At 50.3% G+C, this 19,183-nt stretch overlaps 1 protein-coding gene across 1 annotated transcript; it reads right to left on the bottom strand.

Moving 5' to 3' along the window:
• Positions 1–1,208: 1,208 nt before the first annotated feature.
• Positions 1,209–18,937, bottom strand: GRAP2 (GRB2 related adaptor protein 2). Its single transcript, XM_007102330.3, has 7 exons — positions 18,860–18,937; positions 12,103–12,194; positions 9,107–9,226; positions 5,476–5,644; positions 3,445–3,633; positions 2,087–2,209; positions 1,209–1,488 (listed from the first exon to the last, which is right to left on the bottom strand). The coding sequence occupies exons 1-7, from the start codon at positions 18,935–18,937 to the stop codon at positions 1,309–1,311; spliced, it is 951 nt and encodes a 316-aa protein (XP_007102392.1). The 3' UTR covers positions 1,209–1,308.
• Between the last annotated feature and the right edge of the window lie 246 nt (positions 18,938–19,183).

The following is a 19,183-nucleotide window of genomic DNA, read 5'->3' as shown; positions in this document are numbered from 1 at the left end:
CAGTGTCCCTGCTCCCCAGCCAGCCTGATCTGCGCTTCACACGCCCAGGCTGAGCCCTGGGAGACACGAGTCTATTTTGAGGTGAAGGAGAGACAGTGGCCGTGGGGTTCCTTCCCAGGTGCAGCTCGTGGGGTGGGGAGGCGCCAGCGGTGGCCCAACAGTCGGAGGGGACAGGAAGCTCTCTCAAAGCCAGCTGCCACCCAGGGTCACGGCCAATCAATCAGTGGATCAGTCGCTAAGCAGTGCTCTGGAGGAGTGGGCTTTTCTCTGTGTTGCTGGGCAAAGCATCTTCAAAACACAGGAAACCAAAAGGGAAAACAAATAGAGCCCTGAAGAGACACCCCTGTAACCATAAAACAGTGGCTCTGAAATCTGCCATTCTCAGCCGGGGCTTCTCCGGGCGCTTTCCAGAGTCTAGGATGCTGCTTTCTTGGTTGCTGGGGAAACAGATGTTACACTCAAGTAAGCCAGTGGGGGATTTGTGAAAAACCTCTCCGTTTCCCAGCGCTCGGTTGTCACAGGGCCTCCATTTCTCCACCTCAGCCACAGGGAAGAGAATTAGCTGTGGAATGTTCGCTTGAGGGAGAGGAAGGTCTCAGGTGAGCATCCGCCGGGCGAGACTAGTCTTGCCCAGGCCCCGGGACGCCCCCTGCTCCAGCCCTCCCTTCACATCCCCTCCCGCTCCCAGCTCGGAGCTGCACCTTCATCCTCCACGCAGCAGTGCCCACCCCGCGGGGAGAAGAGGGCAGCAGCCCCGCACACCCTCGGAGGGGGCGGGGAGCAGGACGTGCAGGTAAAGGAGAACACGCCCCGCCAAGTCCAACCCCACCCGGTTTTTCCGAGTCCGGCACCAGGTGTGGATCTTGCTTAGCTCCTCTAAGCCAGAATTCCCAAGACGAGGAGGGAGCAGTGCCGGCTTAAGGACAGGAGGCATTTGGGTCTCATTTCCCTGCCTCCCGCTTCCCAGCGCCCCACTGCCTTCGGCACACCCGCTGAGGGGAGCAGAAAAATAAGTATGAATGTAATTCTCCACCTGAGTACCTTTCATATCAACTAAGTAACCAACTAACTTGCCAATAAATTACTATTATAAATGTGTGGATACATAGGCATATATATGTGTGTGCATATGTATATATACACACGTATATATATATATGTATGTATGTGTAGTTCCAGATTTTCTTCCTTGTTCCATCACTTGCAGGCAGCTTCAGACGAAAGCTTCCGACCCCTCCAGAAGGGCCTCACCGGATCATGGGTGCCACGTAGTTGGCAGGGAAGAGGCCCAGCTTGTTGTGCAGGGCCTCACCGGATCATGGGTGCCACGTAGTTGGCAGGGAAGAGGCCCAGCTTGTTGTGCAGGCGGCCAGTCCACCAGGATGGGTTGGAGCTGTCCAGGACCTCAACCACCTCTCCGCAGTGGAATCCCAGCTCATCATCTTCGAGAGCCTCAAAGTCGTACAGCGCCCGGGCCCACCGCACTCGCTGCTGGGGGAAAACACAGAGACGTCCTGCTGAGCTGGGGCCTGCCGAGCTGCTTTCCGAGCCAGGGCACACGGAAGAGGATCTGCAGGCCCTGGTACCAAGACAAAGCTCTCCGTGAGCTGCCCGCCCTGAAGGCTGACGGATGGCTCTCCAGAGACATTTCAAACCCCATTGCAACTGAAAGCAGACCCGGATGCACAGCTCTGAGCAACCGAGATGTTATTCTCCAAGGCTCCAAGAGGATCCTTGAGAACTACTCTCTCTGCATGAATAGGTGGTCTTTTTATTTTCTTCAAGTGACAAACAGAACGCAGTGTGCCCAGACTAACAGCCCTCGATGCCAGCGCAACAGATCTCCCTCTGCTAGAATTGCAGTCAGGAAATATGAGGATCGGACAAGGCCCGACAGCCAAACTGAGAACAGCAGGCTGGATGGTGCCATCTGGGATCAGCTCTACGGGGAGCTCTTGCCCCACCATCACTCGCTGGGTTCCCACCACCTCTGTGCGCAGTTTGACGTCTCTCGCGGAGGACCAACCGTTTCTCTACTTGGCCCCTTGGCCTCCTCCACTGAGCCCAGAGAGGGAAGTTCACATACCCCGGCTGCTTGGAGCTGCACGGGGTCTGTGTGTCTCCGGTGCATGAGGACGGCATTCATTTCGCTGCTGTTGCCCAGGCCACAGTGCCCGTCGTTTATGTCCAGGCTGCCTCCACGGCGTTCCTAGAAACAGATGTGACAGAAGAGCCATCACCACATCGCCGGAAGCATCCCTCACAGCCTCCCCCAGCACCTTGCTCTGATGCCATGGACACAGCCAGTGCTCCAAGAATACTTACTGCTGAGGACAATAAACCCTAGATAATGGAGAGAGGGGAAAGGATGACAAGCAGACCTTAGATTGTGAAGATGATGCCAGATTTCATTCGTTCAACCAAGGAGGATTTATCTGGCACCTACCATGTGTCTAGTACACTCTTAAGCATGAGGATATGTAGCTGGAAAGAGGAGGCCCCTATCTTCATGGAACATCAGTTTAGAGGGGGAACCATACACTTTTCAGTGATGAGTGAGCATAGAGAAGAGTGTGTAAGTTGGCCTGGGTGATCAGGGAGCAGATGATGCTTGAACTCCAGCTTAAAGAGGAGTAGAACTGACTAAGAAAGGGCATTTCAGGCAGAGGGGACAGCATATAAAAAGCCTCAAAAGCGTGAGAGAAAACGCAGTGAAAAATTCTGGTAACTAAAGGTAGTGCAGCGTTGCCAGAATGTATGTTCGCGTGGCGCGGTAGCAGGGGATGGGGCTGGGGAGACAGATAGGGGCAGCTCACAAAGGACTTTGTATGCCCTGCTGCGGAATTCAGGGATGATGTTATCTGGCTGTATTGTCAATCTGGGTAAGCCACGTAAAATCCTATCTGGAACAAGGCGGGGAGATAAATAAATAAATAAGCAAGGATCCATTTCTGGTGTTAATCTCTTTTTCTTGTAGATCTAGACAGCCAGATGGGTTAAAGGGCATGAAAAGATTTGGAATTGTGCTGATAGGAAAATGAAACAATTGTTCACTGAGTCCTCAGGGTAAGAGAGAGAGAGTGTGTGTGTGTGTGTGTGTGTGTGTGTGTGTGTGTGTGTGTGTTTTCAAGCAGGGAGACATTTAATTCACAGAGACTTCTTCGCCAAGAGCAGTTTCCATATTTCTGCCATCTGGGGGCCCAGGATCTTCTATATGGGCCCAGTGAGAGCTGATGGGGCCTGGCCTGGACTGGGACGTTCCTCCCCAGCCGACAGTCCTGGACCCCAAACAGGCCCCCAGCATTTATTTGCTTTGGTTGTTTCCAGCGCTGTGGGGAGCTTTCACACACTAAGTGGCAGTGGGGACAAGATGACTGAAGCCTGCGGGGGAGAGCAGGTCGTCCTCCCCACCTCACTGTGCCCCACTTCATTCGTTCCAGATACCTGATGAAAATGCTGCTGCTGCAGGTACCGCTGCTGTGGTGGCAGTGGTGCGGGGGGATACTGCGAGGGAGGGGGCGGGGGGTGATCCGACAGCTTCCGGTTCACCGAAGGCCGGATTTCTTCTCCCACAGTCCCACTCAGGGGTAGGCCTCCCTGGGACCTCCGGTCCAGGCTGTTGCCCCGCTGACCCTGGGAGAGAACAGAGACGATGCAGATCCATCCTCCTCACGCATCTCCTGGTCCTACCCCACTCTTCTGGCAGCTGTTCCCAGACTTAGCTCATGACAGCTCCAAGAAACAGCTGATGGGGTGAGGGCAGCTTAAGGAGAATCGATGGTTCAGACCATTACATTTTCAAAGCGGCCGCTGCATTCTCAGCTTCTCCCAGTTTGGGGAGTTTGGGTCTCCGGTTCACGGACTTTCCACGTGGTACCCAACTAGCCCCTTCCTAGTGGGCTTGTTTTTCTCTGTGTAATCAAGCTTAAACGTTCCATTTTACCAACACGGTGCCACCCCTCCTTATCGCATGTTGCCACACTGCTGGCCATCCTACCCTCCAGATAAGCTCTGCTATTGACTTTGCATGATTTTGAACTGTCATTTATAGCCTGGTGATAGAGACCCAAACAGCAACGCTCTTGCAGCACCATGGAAACCAGGCCTGCTGCTGGGCACGTTGGGAAGAAATAAGATCTTTCTCCTGAATGCTACCACAACCTCGTGACTCAGAGACACATTCTTGTTATTTTTATCTAACAAACAATTACACAGGGCCCTCTGCTTAGTATATGCCAGGCACTGGTCTAAGCACTTTGCAAAATGAACTCATTAAATCCAGTTTAATGCAGTTTTATATTTCCTCTTCCACCTCTGCATGCACATCCTAATAAATGAATACCTCTGTCCATTTCCTGGTTAAAAGAATTTACAAGGTGGGGGTTTAACCTTTGCTTATCTTTCTGAACTTCTGTGTGCATTTGGGAACACTCTTTCCTCCTTTGACTGTAACTTCTCAGGCTTAAAATCAACCCATTACTTGCAAGGGATGGTTTTCTTTACTTCCCTGAAGCACATGTTGCTTTGAAAGTCTCAATGTCTTTTCAAATAACCTGTCGCTGGGATTTCAATTCTTCTAGTCAATGCTTGTTCCTGTAATACCCATCTCCTATAACCATGCTATTTCCTTTGAAACATATTGTATAGTTCGTGTGTGAATTTACTTATGGAGGCTAGTTAACATTTCCTTAGTGCCGACTATGGACCAGACCCTATGGCAAGGGCTGTAATGATGTCTCATTTATCCTCACAACAGCCCAATGAGGGAGGCATTATAGTCTCTCCATTCTATGGATGAGAAAAACCGATACTCAGAAGGTTTTCTTCTCTTGCTATGAAATCAGGTTTTAAAGAAAGCCAGGTCTGTCAGATGCATTTTCTTTAAAACAATACTTCATATCCCAAACTGTTCCAAGAGCAAGAATCCCCCTCCAGTTTTCTCCTCCAATGCCCCCTGCTTCTACCCTCCCCCACCCCCAAATTCGGTCACAAAGCTCTACCTGCTGCATTAGTCCTGGACTCTAGGCTCTAATATCCCCATGTATAGTGCCCCCCCATCCGCCCCCCCGCTTCATCCTTGGGTGACTCCTGAGCTAGGCTGAAAACTGTGACATAGTAACGTCTGTGAATAACAAAATAAGAGCATCCAAAATAAGAGCCCATGTGTACTGAGTGCTTGTGGCGTGATTAGGAATATGACGCAAGGAATGGGGATACACTATCTTCTCTAACCTTCACACCATCCTATGAGCTAGCTGTCACTATTATCTCAATTTTAATGGATGAGGAAACTGAGGACTAGAGAGCTTTCCAAAGTCACATAGCTAGGAAGTGTTAAGCTAGGATTTAAACTGAGATCTCTGCCTTTCAGAATACGCAGGGACCTGCCCATCAGATGCATGGTCTTGGTGGTCCGTGTAGGACCCGAGCTGCCCAGAATCTCTGGACTGGGGCCAATGGGGACCTGCAGCATACCTGTTCCTCCCGGGTCCTATCCCTCAGAAAGATCTGCTTCTGTTTGGAGATGGAAGTCGTCCTGTAGTAGTCCACCAGCTTGTTGAGGGATGGAAACTTCTCTGTCCACAGGAAGTAATTACCCTTGTTGTCTTTCATGACTTTGAAGTGCTGAACATCACCCTCATGCCTAGGGATCAAGGCAAATCCAAATTGTCTATTACATGGTGGCCATGTCCTTGCCTCCAGGGCTGACTGCATCCAGGGATGCTGGAGTTCTGTTTGGGCAGGAAGCAGAGGTATGGGTGGCTGGCCCATTCCTGGGCAGGTGGGCTGGCCCACGCAAACTCCAGGGGGAGATTTGTGGGAGGGACGGCTCCTGACACAGGCTGAGCTAGAGGGGATTTTTTTTTTTTTTTTTTAACATGAGGAGAAGGTAATCTTTCTTCTGACACTGGAAGTGACCTTTTGTAAGAAAAAAATGTTCCCAGTGCTTTAAAGACTACAAGGTCAAGGACTTTTTTTTTACAATGTTTATTTGAAACATGGCAACACCTGAGAACTTACCAGGCTAAGGACTCTGCCAAGACTCAGAGGAGAAGAGTTTTTCAAGCCCCCGTTACCTGTCTGTTAACAGAAAATAGTTTGAACCAGCTCCTTTAAGCCCATAAACTACCTGAGAAATCTGCCACGCTTTGTTCTCTATATAATGGGTATCTCTTGGTCTTGTTTTGCATAAATAAGGTTACAAAGTATTTTGAGCTTTTGGGAAAAAATGTGCTGAGCCTCAAAGAGGTGGAGGGGTCTTGTCAAGGTCACTGTGAGTGACAGAGCTGAGACAAGGACCCCGGGGTCTCTGATTCCAGTCTAATGAGCTGGGTCTGTCACACCATGCACACGTGCTAACTTCTTTTGTTTTTTATTATTATTATTTTTCATGCTAACTTCTTTGAGAGCAGCACCTTTGACACCAGCTGGACTTACAAGTGATGGAGCATGTTTGTACCAGGGATGGAGAAATTGGATTTTATTCATTGGAAAGAGGGGACTGGGCCTTTACTAATAGCTCCAGCCTTTTTCCATCACCAAGTCATTCTTGTTGGGATGTCAAGTTTTTTTTGTCAAATGGAGACACATTTATGTCTAAAAATAAACTGGCGTTAATGATACCAGTTGCCTGACGCAGAAGAAAGGTCACCACCTTAAAGCATGTTGAAGAGTAAAGGGACCCCGTTCTTAGGGATGGATTTTGTGGTCCGTGTTCAGAGGGGACAGGTGTTCTTTTTTAAAAATTTTACTTATTTTATTTATTTATTTATTTTTGGCTGTGTTGGGTTTTTGTTGCTGAGTGCGGGCTTTCTCTAGTTGCAGCGAGCGGGGGCTACTCTTCGTTGCAGTGTGTGGGCTTCTCATTGCCGTGGCTTCTCTTGTTGTAGAGCATGGGTTCTAAGCGTGCAGGCTTCAGTAGTTGTGGCACACGGGCTCAGTAGTTGCGGCTCACGGGCTCTAAAGCACAGGCTCAGTAGTTGTGGCGCACGGGCTTAGTTGCTCCGCGGCATGTGGGATCTTCCCGGACCAGGGCTCGAACCTGTGTCCCCTGCACTGGCAGGCGGATTCTTAACCACTGTGCCACCAGGGAAGCCAGGAGACAGGAATTCTGATCTTCCTTCTCACCTTTTGTGTGGGTCTCTGCTCATAGCCAGGTGAACCCATGCAGTGACCTCTGCTTAACCACCTTGGGGGTCGTAGCCAACACTGGCAATCATCGCTAGCTCTTCCCCTTTTGGCTGTGATCACTCACATATGCTTTCTTCAGTGCAACACCACATGGCTCAACTCACAGCCCTCACTCCCCACATCGGGGTGAGGAGGAGGGAGTATTCTTGTGATACAATTATTCATCCACCACCTCTTAGTCAAAGGACTCAGAATGAGAAACATTAACCCTTTCACTCCCATGTGCTGAGAGGATGGATGTCAGGGCTGTAGTGGGTCATCTGGGTGCTGGAGAGAGAGTGGCTGGACCGCTGTCTCGAGTTCTGAGGGGGGCAGAGAAAGGGTGTAATTCAGGGCTCCAGACTCTAAAGTCTAGTATTTCAGACCCCTAACAAATGCTGAGTGATAGAACTACAATTAGCTCTTAATTATCTGTGCCCATGACAGAAAGCAGACGTATAAATAAATAAAAATGATTCTGCTCTGGAATATATTATACTACATTTCTGCAGAAGAGGTAATACTGATTACAGTAATAATCACCACCACGAGAAGCTGCATGGCCTCAACGGCAGGGGAAAGCCGTGGCAGACGTCAAGGCTGATCGTTTTTTGTAGAATTCAATTTAATCAAGGAACTAGAAACCCTAATTCCTCACTGAAAAAGCCAGACTCAGCAACATCATGCAAACCAAAGGCACCAAGAAATGCCTTTCAGTCGAACAACTTGCTTGGTCTTGCCTCGAATTGTGGCCCTTAAGAAATAGGTTTGACTTGCGAGATGACCTAACAAATTTAGAATTTGTGATACATCACTATTGGCCCGAGCTAAAATTTACCATCACCCAAGATGTGAAAAAGAAAGCTTTAGCTAAGGGAAATGAAGAGTTTAAGCCAGCCTGCAAGGGCAATGCTTCGGAGACCCAGCTATTCTTGAGCACGTTGGGGGCACAAATGCATACAAATGGTTGACCCATTATTTTTAAGTCCTTCCTACTTATTCCTTACAGGACACTTTCTTTCTAAATAGTGACGCGGCCTCCGTTTATTACTCGAGACTGGATTTATGAACTTAAAGCTGCACGCCTTTCCGATTATATTGCAGAATCCAGACAGCACTTCCGGTCAGGTAACTTGACAGTGAGGTTTCACTGTGCAGGTTGCCGCGCCTCCCCCTGTACTGCCATCACCATAATTCTTGCACTGTCACATGTGGTCACCAAGTCCGATGTGTGACTTGAGATCCCCAACACGCTGACCACATATGGTGTGTTCAGACTTGGGGCTTCTGCGTGTGGGGCTGTGTCGTGTTAAACTGAGCCACTTCCTCCCGGGGGTGCTGCACATTAATGAGACTTTGCTGTCACTTTCCCCCCCAACCCCAGGACTCCTGGGCTCTGCTCTGTTCCTGTCAGTTTTGCTGCATTATGGGGCATGGAGGTAGCCTTTCGTTTTGTGCAGCCACTTACAACTACAGATGTGTCCTAGGGCGGTGACTTGGGGTTTTGATTTTTCTCTACCCTTCTTCAAACAAGCATCAGTAGTAAAAGAAAAGGTGAAGATCGCAACCCCAAGACGGATGCGGACAGTTGGGACTTCTCTTTTCTTTCTCCATTCCCACGCCTTCCACAGATATTCATCCAGCACCTACTGGGTACAGGGTGCTGTAAAAGGCACAGAGACGAAGTTGATAAAAATCCTCTCTTTCCAGAAGCACCTGGGCTGGAGGGGGAGGCAGATGAACGCACATGTAATTGGGGCCCCAAACTAAGGAGTTGTGTACGTGTGTTGTGGAAAGAAAATGCACACAGCATCACAGTTGATAAGATGCCTGGGCCCCTTGGCCGCCATGCTCCTGAGGAATAGGTCATGTTTAGGAGGTCACCTTGCTGCTTTAGTGCTTTAGTAGGTCAGGGAGGAGTCAGAACAGCCGGTACCTGACGGATATGGAGAAGTCCCCTGGGGAGCTCTGGCTGGCCCGGATGATGAAGCAACCAACCTCCTTGCCCATCAGCAAGCTCTCTGCCTGGTGTCGTGAGAGGCCTTCGTGAAACCATCTATCAGGTGAGATAAAAGCAGAGGATCTTGGTGAGATGCCAGAGCGATGGTAGGGGTGAGGGTAGGGAGGGAAGGAAGTAGGGGAGAGATGACCCAAAGGGAGAGAGGCTGGGGACTGCTCAGCAGAGAGCAGACAGAGACCAAAGAGGGGCCAGGTGCTTTTGAAACTAAACAAACGCTCCAGCAGTTTGCAGGCGAGGCAAGTGAGTGTTCCCCTTGAGGCACCTCCTGTCCCGTCCCCCCAGGAGAAGTCTCTCTCCTGCTTGGAAATCCTGAATCATGGAAATGTGCCACTGCACCAAATGGGACAGCGTGGGAGTGACTCACCGCGGGGAGCGGCTGCCTGCCGGCAGCTGTGAGAGGGATGTCTCCAGGAAAGAACTGCATGGACAGGGACCCCTTGGGGCACTGGGGGCAATGGGCAGGGCCTTGGGTGCCGGCTCCGGGCTGAGACCTTGGTGGTCGGGAAAGAGAGTCACAGCCCAGGGCCCCTGGGTGGCATGGGGCAGGAGCGGCTGTGCTCCGTGCCTGGCAGAGGCTGCAGGGCACCCAGGGCGGCCCACACGCACACTTGGAAATAAGCGAGGCTGGCAGCAGCCGGAGAGAGGCGTCTACACAGCCAGCTCCTGGGCCCTCCCCAAAAACCAGGCTGGAAAATAATCTTTACCCTGGAAAAGAAGGAACCAAGGAGAAACTGCTCTTTCAGGCTGGCAGCCTTTGGAAGCATTGCTGCAGCAGGTACAGCGTATATGAAAAAGGCCAAACACTTGCACAGGGGCAAGTCAAACAGTGGCTACAGCCACGGGGCAGGAGGCCAGAAACCTCTCTCAACCGTAGAGAAGAGGAACAAGTGTTTGCAATCTCTCAGCGGCCAAAGGTGGGGCGGTGTCCTTTTGCTGCAAGGTGGCTGCTCTAATTGCCACCCCCGGAAAGCCAGTATGTGTGTCCCTTTAAGGTGAAGGTCCAACAGGCCACAGCTTTGGTTTCCTTTGTGAGCAGTTCCCCATGCTCTTTGGAATGTAGGAACTGAACAGACAGGGGTGGTGGAAGAATGTCCTTCCTCCAGACCTGGGACTGCAGGGGAGGGTTGGTCGGGCTCTGAGGGGCCGGAAGCAGAGGGTTCCTGCCAGTCATCTGCCTGGAGACCCCGCCGGAGTGTTTAGAAAATACACACTTGTCCTCCATCTGGAATTTGATAAGTGACTTCCCTCAAGACTTGCAAAAATGTCCACACACTGCATATGAAACGAGTGCCAGGTTTTCCTATTACACATCGTTCCAAAAGCTATTCATCCATAGCTAACAGCTTTTATTAAACATCTATTGTGTGCTGAGCCTCCTTCTGGGGATATAGCGGATACAGTGGTGAGCAGCACAGACGAGGACCCTCATGGAACTTCTTATATTCCAGTGTGGTGGGGAGAGACACACCATAAACAACAAAGTAATTAGAATATTAAGTGTGTCAGCTGATGTAAGTGCTGGGGAGGAAATGAAAACCGAGGAGAGATGGGGAGGGGGAGTCATTTAAAATATGGTGATGGGGAGGGTCTCACTGGGAGGGTGACATTCTAACTGTAAAGGAGATGGGGGAGGCGAGGAGAAACCGGCAAAGGAGCCGGGGAAGGAGCAGCCAGGGAGGCGGGAAGAGAACCAGGAAGAAGGATGTTCTGGAAGCCAGCGGAAGAAAGTGTTTCCGCGGGAAAGAGAGATTCCCCACATTGAATCGTGCTGACGTGATGGCCACGATCGGCCACTGGGACCAGCAGTTCACGCTGACCTTGAAGTTGTGTGGGTTCCGGGGAGAATGGCAGGAGAGGACTTTAGGATGGCAAATACAACAATTCTTTTGAAGAAGTGGAGTCGTAGCTGGAAGGGGGTTTGGGATCAAGGGTTTTGTTGTTTGGTTTCGCTGTTTGGTTTTTGGTAAGGTGGGAGAAACTGCGACATCTTTGTTTGCTGCCGGGAATGATCCAGCAGAGAGGGAGGCAAGTTGATGCGCGAGAGAGGGGAGAACTTTTGCTCGAAGCGCAGACGGTTCTTTCCAAACAGCTGCAGGAAAGGCAGTGTCTGCGCAGTTGCAGGATGTGGGTGGATGCAGCGAGTCAGGTCGGGTGGGGTCGAGGGGCTTTTCTAGGGGCCTCCGCTCTCCTGGAAGCCAGGCCATCCGCCGAGAGTGCGGTGGAAGAGGGGCTGCAGGTGTGCCGTGCTCACCTAGAAGATGACAGGGCAGCCTCAGGGGCCCCCTGGCTGAGGTCAGTGGTCATTCTATTGGTTCAGTGGTCAGTGCTGGTTCCTCACCAGAGTCACCAATACCTAACAAACCTTTGCTCTTCGGCTAGATCCTGACCCTCACACAGCGTTAGATTTCTATCTCACCCCTGTGGTCAATTCTTGAGATGCACAAGACCCGAACTCAATTTTTCATTTCCTCATTATGGAGGGAATTTCCCTGACCTCTCTTACTGGTGCGAACATGGTTTCAGGAAGACCGAGAGCTTCGTCCTCCTGGTTGGGGTGGAGGGTGGGTTGGGAGATAAAAGAGAAGAGCCCTGAAGGAGCAGCTGTTGAGGTGGAGTGGCCGAGAGCACCCCCCGCGCCCCCCCGGAATTATTGGAAACCCCATGGTTGCAATTATACGTGATGTTAGTTTATAAACTTAAAATAGGTGATTCTTGCCCATGGTATAAAATTCAAACGAGAATGCTGTGCAATGCAAATCTCCCTCCCACCCCTGGCCTTCAGCTGCGTGATTCCCTCTCCAGAGGCAACCATTTTTGACAGCGTCCGGGCTGTGCCGGATTAATTTTAGTGGCTGCTGCAGTAAAGGGGAGTGTGTGGGGCAGGCCCATCTCAGCAGGCTGGAAATACTTACTCAGGAAACTTGATGTCTATAAAATTCTTGGGCACGTATCCTTCTTGGCTCCTAAGCTCCGCCTTGAACCACTCCTCTTGGCTACTTAAGATCTACAGGGAGGAGAAGGAAGGACAAAGACACTGTGGGGAGGACTCCAAGAAGCGGGAGAAAGGGGTTGCAGGGCAAAGAAAGCGCTTTGGGACTTAGAGGAAAATAAGCCGAAGAAGCCACACAGCCGCTGCTCGAGTGGGGAGCTATTCCTGTCCACGTGGGCCACCCACTCATATGACCCCACCCTGGCGTGACCTCCCAGACTCAGGGCCCAGGGGTTTCCCTGAACCCCTTTTCTCCGTTTGGGAGATTCGTGTCCCAGATCTTAGCACTTTAAGCTCCTTATCTAGCCAGGTAGTTTCTCCTTCTCTGCCAGGTAACAAGGAACCTTTTACAATTTTAATTTGCTCTTCCTTTTTTACACCAGCAGATTAAAACGTAAACATCAAGCGGGGGCTAGCTTTGAAAACAGTGACTCGGTGTTTGCACTCCATGTTTTCACAGACAGTTTGGACATAACTCAAGATACCTGGAATGCCTTTTCTAAACTTGCTTTTAGACCCAGATCATAGGCAAAACCAGAAGTTCTGTCTCATTACTGTAGGGTCTTACCTCGACCACGACCCCAAATGTTATCACCTGCCCTGATTACTCATATGACCCTCCAGACGTGGCTCTGTGTGGCCTCTGGTTATTTCAGAAAATCTTTTACCATCAAAAGACAAATATTTGCCCCCCCCCCCACTGAGAATGTTTCTAAAATATGTAGTGCAGACTCAACAATAATTCAAAATGAAGATGGCAGAACAAAAAGATGGGAAGAAACTTGGTGATGTCACGGAGCCGCTGAATTAGCCACCCAGGAGCCCTCCTACTTCTGGACTTTGCAGGGAAATTATAAATCTTCTGTTGTCGTTTAAGCCAATTTTAGTTTCTGTTTCTTGTAGCTGAAAATGTCATGCAATAATAAAGAGGAAAGCAGAAGATGGCTAGGAAAGGTTGCCCAGAGGAGAGGCCATCTGGGTTGCTCAGACAATGAAAGGAGCTACCCAGGCGAAGTCTCATGGCAAAAGAACTACTTCCGGGGAGTGAGGAAGGAAGGTGCATTCTGGGGACAAAACACCTCAGTCAGGGGGCAGTTTAGATTGTAACTCCAGGAGTAGAGAGAGGGGAAACCAGGGGCACAGGGCCTTATAGCCCACGTTGAAAAGCCTGGCTTTTATCTTGAAACGTATGGGGAGCCATGAAAGGATTTTCAGCAGGGAAATAGCACAGTGAGAATAAGAGTTAAGAACGCCATGCCGTATCAGAGCGTGACGATGGATTGGGAGGTAAAGTCAGGGGAGGAAGTGTAGGAAGGTGCGCGTAGCCATCTAGGCAAGAGACGAAGGGGATCTGGCCTGAGAACAGGTGAGGACAGGTTTCAGAGGAATCAGGAAGCACAATCGGGCAGGACTTCCTGACTGTTCGCAGAGCCTAGGGCGGAGGGGGATTCTGGGATGGCTCCGGATTTCTGGCTTGGGAGACTGAGTGGGTGGCGATGCCTTTACTAAAATAGAAAATACAGGAGGAGGAGCAGGTCTGAGGGAAAACTCACAGACTTCAGGTCGCTTGTGTAGGGGAATCAAGTTGCGCCGGGACGCTCTGAGAAGGAAGGCTTAGCGAGCATTGGAGATGTGTGTCGGGCTCAGTGGAGAAGTGGGGGCTGGAGCTAGATTTCGGAGTTGAGTCATCCAAAAGTGGGTGGACTTGAAGCCTCTGGTTTCTCCTTCCCAGAGATGGGAAGAGAGCTGAAGAGAGCTAAGTAATTGAGAAGCAGGGTTGACCTATTTCTAATATCATTCCTGAGTTTGGGATGAGAAGGCCTGGGGTCTAGCTTGGTCCTGTCACTAGCTGCCTGACCTCAGGCGAGTCAACTACCATCTGCAAAATGGGGGCAATGAAAACTGGCTGGCACCTCACGGAGCTGATGCAAGGATCAAATGCGCGCTGGTACCTGGACGTCCTTCAGAGGGTACAGGCTGTGTTTTTAAATATAATTCTGTAAAATGTGATATTCTTATGAGGGAGAACTCCAGCTCTGAAGGACACGGAAGGGTTTATAAGTTCTTTAAAGTGTTATATTTGTATGTTTTGAATGTAATCATGTGTTCTGAAGAAATAAAAGTGTGTCCCATGTTTGAGTTTTAGAATTGCTGAGAAAAGAAAACTCTATAGTTTCTGACATCAAATGTGACTCTCGGCCTCACTAAGGGCGTGTGGGTACGTGTGTGGCGAGGGGCCTGCGGGGAAGGTGGGAAATCTAGGTCAAAGGAAGAGCCAGGGAGCTCAGCAGCAGGGCCTGGGTGCACATAAGGAACACGGGGGCATTTCACTCTGCGCCATCTCCCCCAAGTGTAAAGGCTTTGGAATTCCTTTCTCCCGTCACATGGGTAAGTGATATGCGGCTTGGGTAGCAGCTGTCAAATACCAGGGTGAGCAGGGATGAGGTAAAAGAGGCCGTTTGGAAATCGATCCTGCGCGGTAAGAACCACACTTCGCACTGAGCTCTCTGACCCCAAACCGGCTGTAATTTTAGTAATCGTGGCTCATACCCATCTACCCCCTCTAGCGACCGAAGATTGTCCCACGATGCCATTTTCCCCACCACCTGGTGCTTGGTCGGCCTGAGATCGTGTTCCCAGAGAGGTGCATTTATAGGCTTTCTGTGGTGTATAGAAGGCCAGGTTTTAAAAAGATCTCACTTTCTGCAAAGAAGAGTCTTTGGGGGGAGGTGTTTTCCTCCTGCCGTTGTTGGCTCAGGGCCCATACTTCCTCTTCCTCTCATCTCTCCATCTCCTCTGTCCCCCTATCTCTTTTCCCCATCATGCAGAGCTGGGCAAGTTCAGCCTAAACTTTGCATGAGGTTTTACCCTTAGCTTTGCTGTGACTTCATTCTTACAACGTTGCCTACCGGAATCATTTTCTGGGTTACATGGCCTGAGAATAAGTTAGACGTGGGAAGAAGACAAAATGTACGGTTGGGTGAATTTTAAAATTGGATGAAATTATAGCTCTTAGAGGCATAGCAGAAATCTGAAGTGCTGAAGAAGTTAATTACATAGGTCTAACTCTGGGGGCTCTTCGGTTGTTGTTTTAGTAGGAAGAAACGGGGTCGTGTTGGATGTATTACAGAAGCAGATAGAGATGGCCTGGGTCGAGAGACATTTTTTAATAATGACCGGCAGATTCGAGTGGGAAATGTAAGTTGCGAACTGTGTGCAACTGCGGGTCCAGAGGGGCTGATATGAACACGAAACATCCAACCCCTGACTTTTGGAATGTGTCTCTCACAGGAGAAATGGGATCGAGTCATTTGGCCAGAGTTCTGTGTCCAGCATCTTGTTCACCATTCTGGGATCAGCATCTAGTGAGCACCTGCTGTTTGTACTTAGGTGCCAGGAATACAGAGATGAACAAGCTGGGGCCTGCGCCCCGGGGAACTCAAAGTCTGCAGGGGGCGGTTGATGGTGAGCGAGACATTTTGTGCACCTTCTAATGAAAACGTCTGTTTAGTCTTTTAGCACTAAAGGCCGAACCCGAAAGAACATTCCATGAGTGAATCGCCGGGGCAGTTAAGAGCTAGCCTTGAAAACAATTTCCAAAAAAAAAAAAAAAACAGAAAAGAAAAGAAAACAATTTCCAGGATCCTGGGGCTTGTTACCCATCTCTGGAGGAGAGGGTTGTACGTGGAGTTGTACATGGAGACCTACAGGCAGGCCCACTGACCACCATGATACAGACCTTCTGTGAGGCTCAGCCGACAAGCCCCATCCCCTTTCCTCTTTACTCCTGTGGCTGCAATGGATAGAATTTGAAAAGAAGGAGGGGTCTGGCTTTCTGATGGAATTCTAAATGAGTGTGCAGAAACGCAGTTAACAATTCAAGAAATATGTACCGAGCCCCCACCTGGGGCCGTGACTTGTGTTAGATGCTGGGAACATACAAAGATGAACCCGGCAAAGCTCTGCTCTCACACCAGCGGAGGGATCACCCCTTCGTTCATTCATCGAACGTTCATCATTTTCTGTTGTTCTGGACACTGAGGCAGGCCCGGCCCCAACCTGCACAGAGCTCTGGAGAGTGGAACAGCCACCATGTGCGTGGACAATCAGGATGGCACGGGGTAAGGGCAGCAGTAGAGGTGGGTACTCAGGGTGCACAGAGCCGAAGCTCAGCCTGCTTGTAAATAACTGTCCTGTGAGGCGAGAGTGTGAGTGCCTTGAACAGTGTGTGGGAAATGCTGTGGAGGAGCTGGAGAGGAAGTATTTAATCTACTCGGGTGGTCAGGAGCTGGGAGGATTAGTGAGGGTTCCCCGTAGAGGTGGTCAAATATGTGTGTGTGGGAGAAGGGCATTCAGAATACGGGGCGAGCCTGAAAGAGGAGAGTTTGTATATTGCAGCGTGACCTGGGGCATTTCATACGCAAAGACGTGTGTGTGTGTGTGTCGCATGTGTGTATGTATGTATGTATATGTGTACGTATGTGTACATGTTCTTGCATGCGAGCATGATGAGGTTGGGCAGTAGGCTGGGGCCAGATGGCTTAGATTTCCATCAACTGGTCATGGGGAACCACTGAACGCTTCTGAGTAAGGAAGTAATATGATCTAATTTATCTTCTGGAAAGATCCTTCTGGGACTGGTACGTAGAATGAAGGAGGAAGAGACGGGAGGCAATGAGGTCAGTCAAGGGAGCATAGCAATAGTCTGAACAGTCAGAGGGAGCGGGAATTGGGTGATATTGACAATACGGTGACCATTTATTGAGCATCCAATTTGGGCTGGGACCATTACCCCTAATCCTTTCTATAACCCTGCAAGACAGGCATGGCCTTCGCTTATAGATGAAGACACTGAAGCTCAGAGGGGGCAAGTGACTGACCCAAGGCCACACAGCTAATGGGCTGGGACTCAAACTCAGATTTATCTGGCTCCAAAGTCCATGCTCCTTTTCATTGCACCAGACTCCTCTCCAGTGAAGAAGGGATTGCTTGGGAGATGTGATAAAAGAAAAATATTCAGAGCAGAGAACAGTGTTTAGGTGTGGGACAGAGCTTCATTCAGATACAGAAGAGGGGCAGGCAGTTAGCAGTGTCTAATCCTACAGGCGTTTAGTAGGGTCCTTACGTTCCACAATGAGGAGATCACCAGTGGACTTTAAGGGAGTATTGGGGGTAAGAGACAAGATTCCAGAGGGTTCCAGTGGCGTGAACAGGAAGTGAGGGAGTGGAGGCACCCAGCATAGAGAATTCTTCCCAGTGCTGGCAGTGAGGAGAGGAAACAAATTAGGAGCTGAACAGAGAAGCAGAGTTGAGGAAAGTTTTTTTTTTTTTTTTTTTTTTTTTTCCTTTTTCCTTTTCTGGGGAATAGGGAAAATTTAAGCCAGATAGTAGGTTCTGTTTGAAATGGGAGGTGAGGGATGGGACTTGCCCCCAACCCCCCAGGGAGGTTCTCTTTTAGGTGAAAACACTGGAGAATGGCAGATAATCACATGGTCACAATACCCCACAAGGAAGGGAGGGACTGCTCACCTTGTTGCAGACCCCTCTGTGACCTTGGTAAGATCCCAAGGAAGTGAAGGTCACTTTTTCCTGGGTCAGCAGCCCAAGCAATATTTTGACCTTGAGAAGTTCCAACACCGAAGGCATACTCTTGGCAGCCACATTACCAGATCTTGCAAGATGAGAGCAGTCAGAAGGATAAACATTGGGGGGTTAAAATTCCAAACCACGTCATTCCACCTGGTCTGTGCTCCACAGACACTTTCCGAGTCACCCTCTCAAGTATGATAGGGTTCTTTCCATAGCAAGCACCTATCTTCGTGGAGAGACAATGGTGGTCTCAGTGCCACTGGGCAGTCTCAGGAGGCCCATATGGGTTGCTGAGGACCGGGGATCAGGGTATCCGAGGTGCTCTGAGGCCAGGTGGGGGGCACAGGTGCCAGAGATTCCCCAGTGGCCTCCTGAAGCCCTCCTATGCTACTTTGCACAAAACAGGGGCTAAGATGCAGAGTCCGTAAGCATGGTGCATGAAATGTGGGAGAAGTCCAAGGCCTCTTCAGTTCAGCAAGTGGCCACTACAACTCAAGTGCAGGCAGAAGAAAAGTTGTAAGGAGCCCCTGAGTGGCCGGGTGTGCATGGCCCTCGCTGACCCGCGTCTCCTCCAGCTGACTTTCCAGGTGTCCCCATCCACACCTTCCTCCTGTAAGTTCCAGCCGCGCTGAAACTCGCAATGCTGACCTAATTCTGCCTGGGCTTGCCCACCTCTGAGCTTTAGCCAAAAGCCCGACTCACCTTCCTTGTGTTCCCTGACAGCTGATGTTGCCGCCCGTTCCTACAACCCCATCCTTCAAGGTGGGATCACTAGTCCCCTCCTCTGTGCTCCTGAGCACTCAGATAAGAACATCTATGACAGCCCTTTGGATGGATTTATTTCCGCCCCCCAGACCACGAGCATCTCAGGACCAGGATGGTGGCTTGTGCCAATCGGATTCCCATCACCCGGCCTGGTAACTGGTGCACAGGTGCTCAGAAGGAACCCTTCTGAATGAGGCAAACTTCACATTTTGAAAGGAACTGTGTGTATTTCTTGAGAAACAAAGGATGGATTGTTAGATTAACTCAGGGGCTAAACCGGAGTAACCTAAACTCTCCCCGGCTCTCCTGGGTCCCGCATCACCTACCTTCAGAACATCTCCAGCGTGAAAGCTCAGTTCATCCTCTCCTGAGGCCATGAAGTCAAACTTGGCAATGGCTTCCATGTTGTAACGTGAAGCTGGAAGGGAAATAATGTGGTCATTGTGCCTTTCTGCCAGGAGGAGGGCGGTCTTAGCAGTTGGCGGAGAGGGTCCAAGGTCTCCAGGCCAGAGAGGGAGGCGTAGGCACACAGTGAGGGCTTTTGTTTTCAGAAAGAGCTGCACGAGCTGCTAGGATCCATTTCCCGGCATCATTCTCTGAATCCCCAGATGCCAGGAGCAGGAAATGAAGGCAAGCAACTGCCTTTCCCC

This window comes from Physeter macrocephalus, unplaced genomic scaffold (genome assembly GCF_002837175.3).
Source record: "Physeter macrocephalus isolate SW-GA unplaced genomic scaffold, ASM283717v5 random_1600, whole genome shotgun sequence".
Taxonomy (NCBI): Eukaryota; Metazoa; Chordata; class Mammalia; order Artiodactyla; family Physeteridae; genus Physeter; species Physeter macrocephalus.
This window is presented reverse-complemented; position numbering and strand designations above follow the sequence as displayed.

Coding starts and splice junctions, on each gene's coding strand:
- GRAP2 (XM_007102330.3), bottom strand. CDS start 18,937: ATGGAAGCCATTGCCAAGTTTGACTTCATGGCCTCAGGAGAGGATGAA. Junction 12,195..18,859: donor ACGCTGGAGATGTTCTGAAG/GTAGGTGATGCG, acceptor TCCTCCCTGTAG/ATCTTAAGTAGCCAAGAGGA. Junction 5,645..9,106: donor GACTTCTCCATATCCGTCAG/GTACCGGCTGTT, acceptor CTTGATCCCTAG/GCATGAGGGTGATGTTCAGC.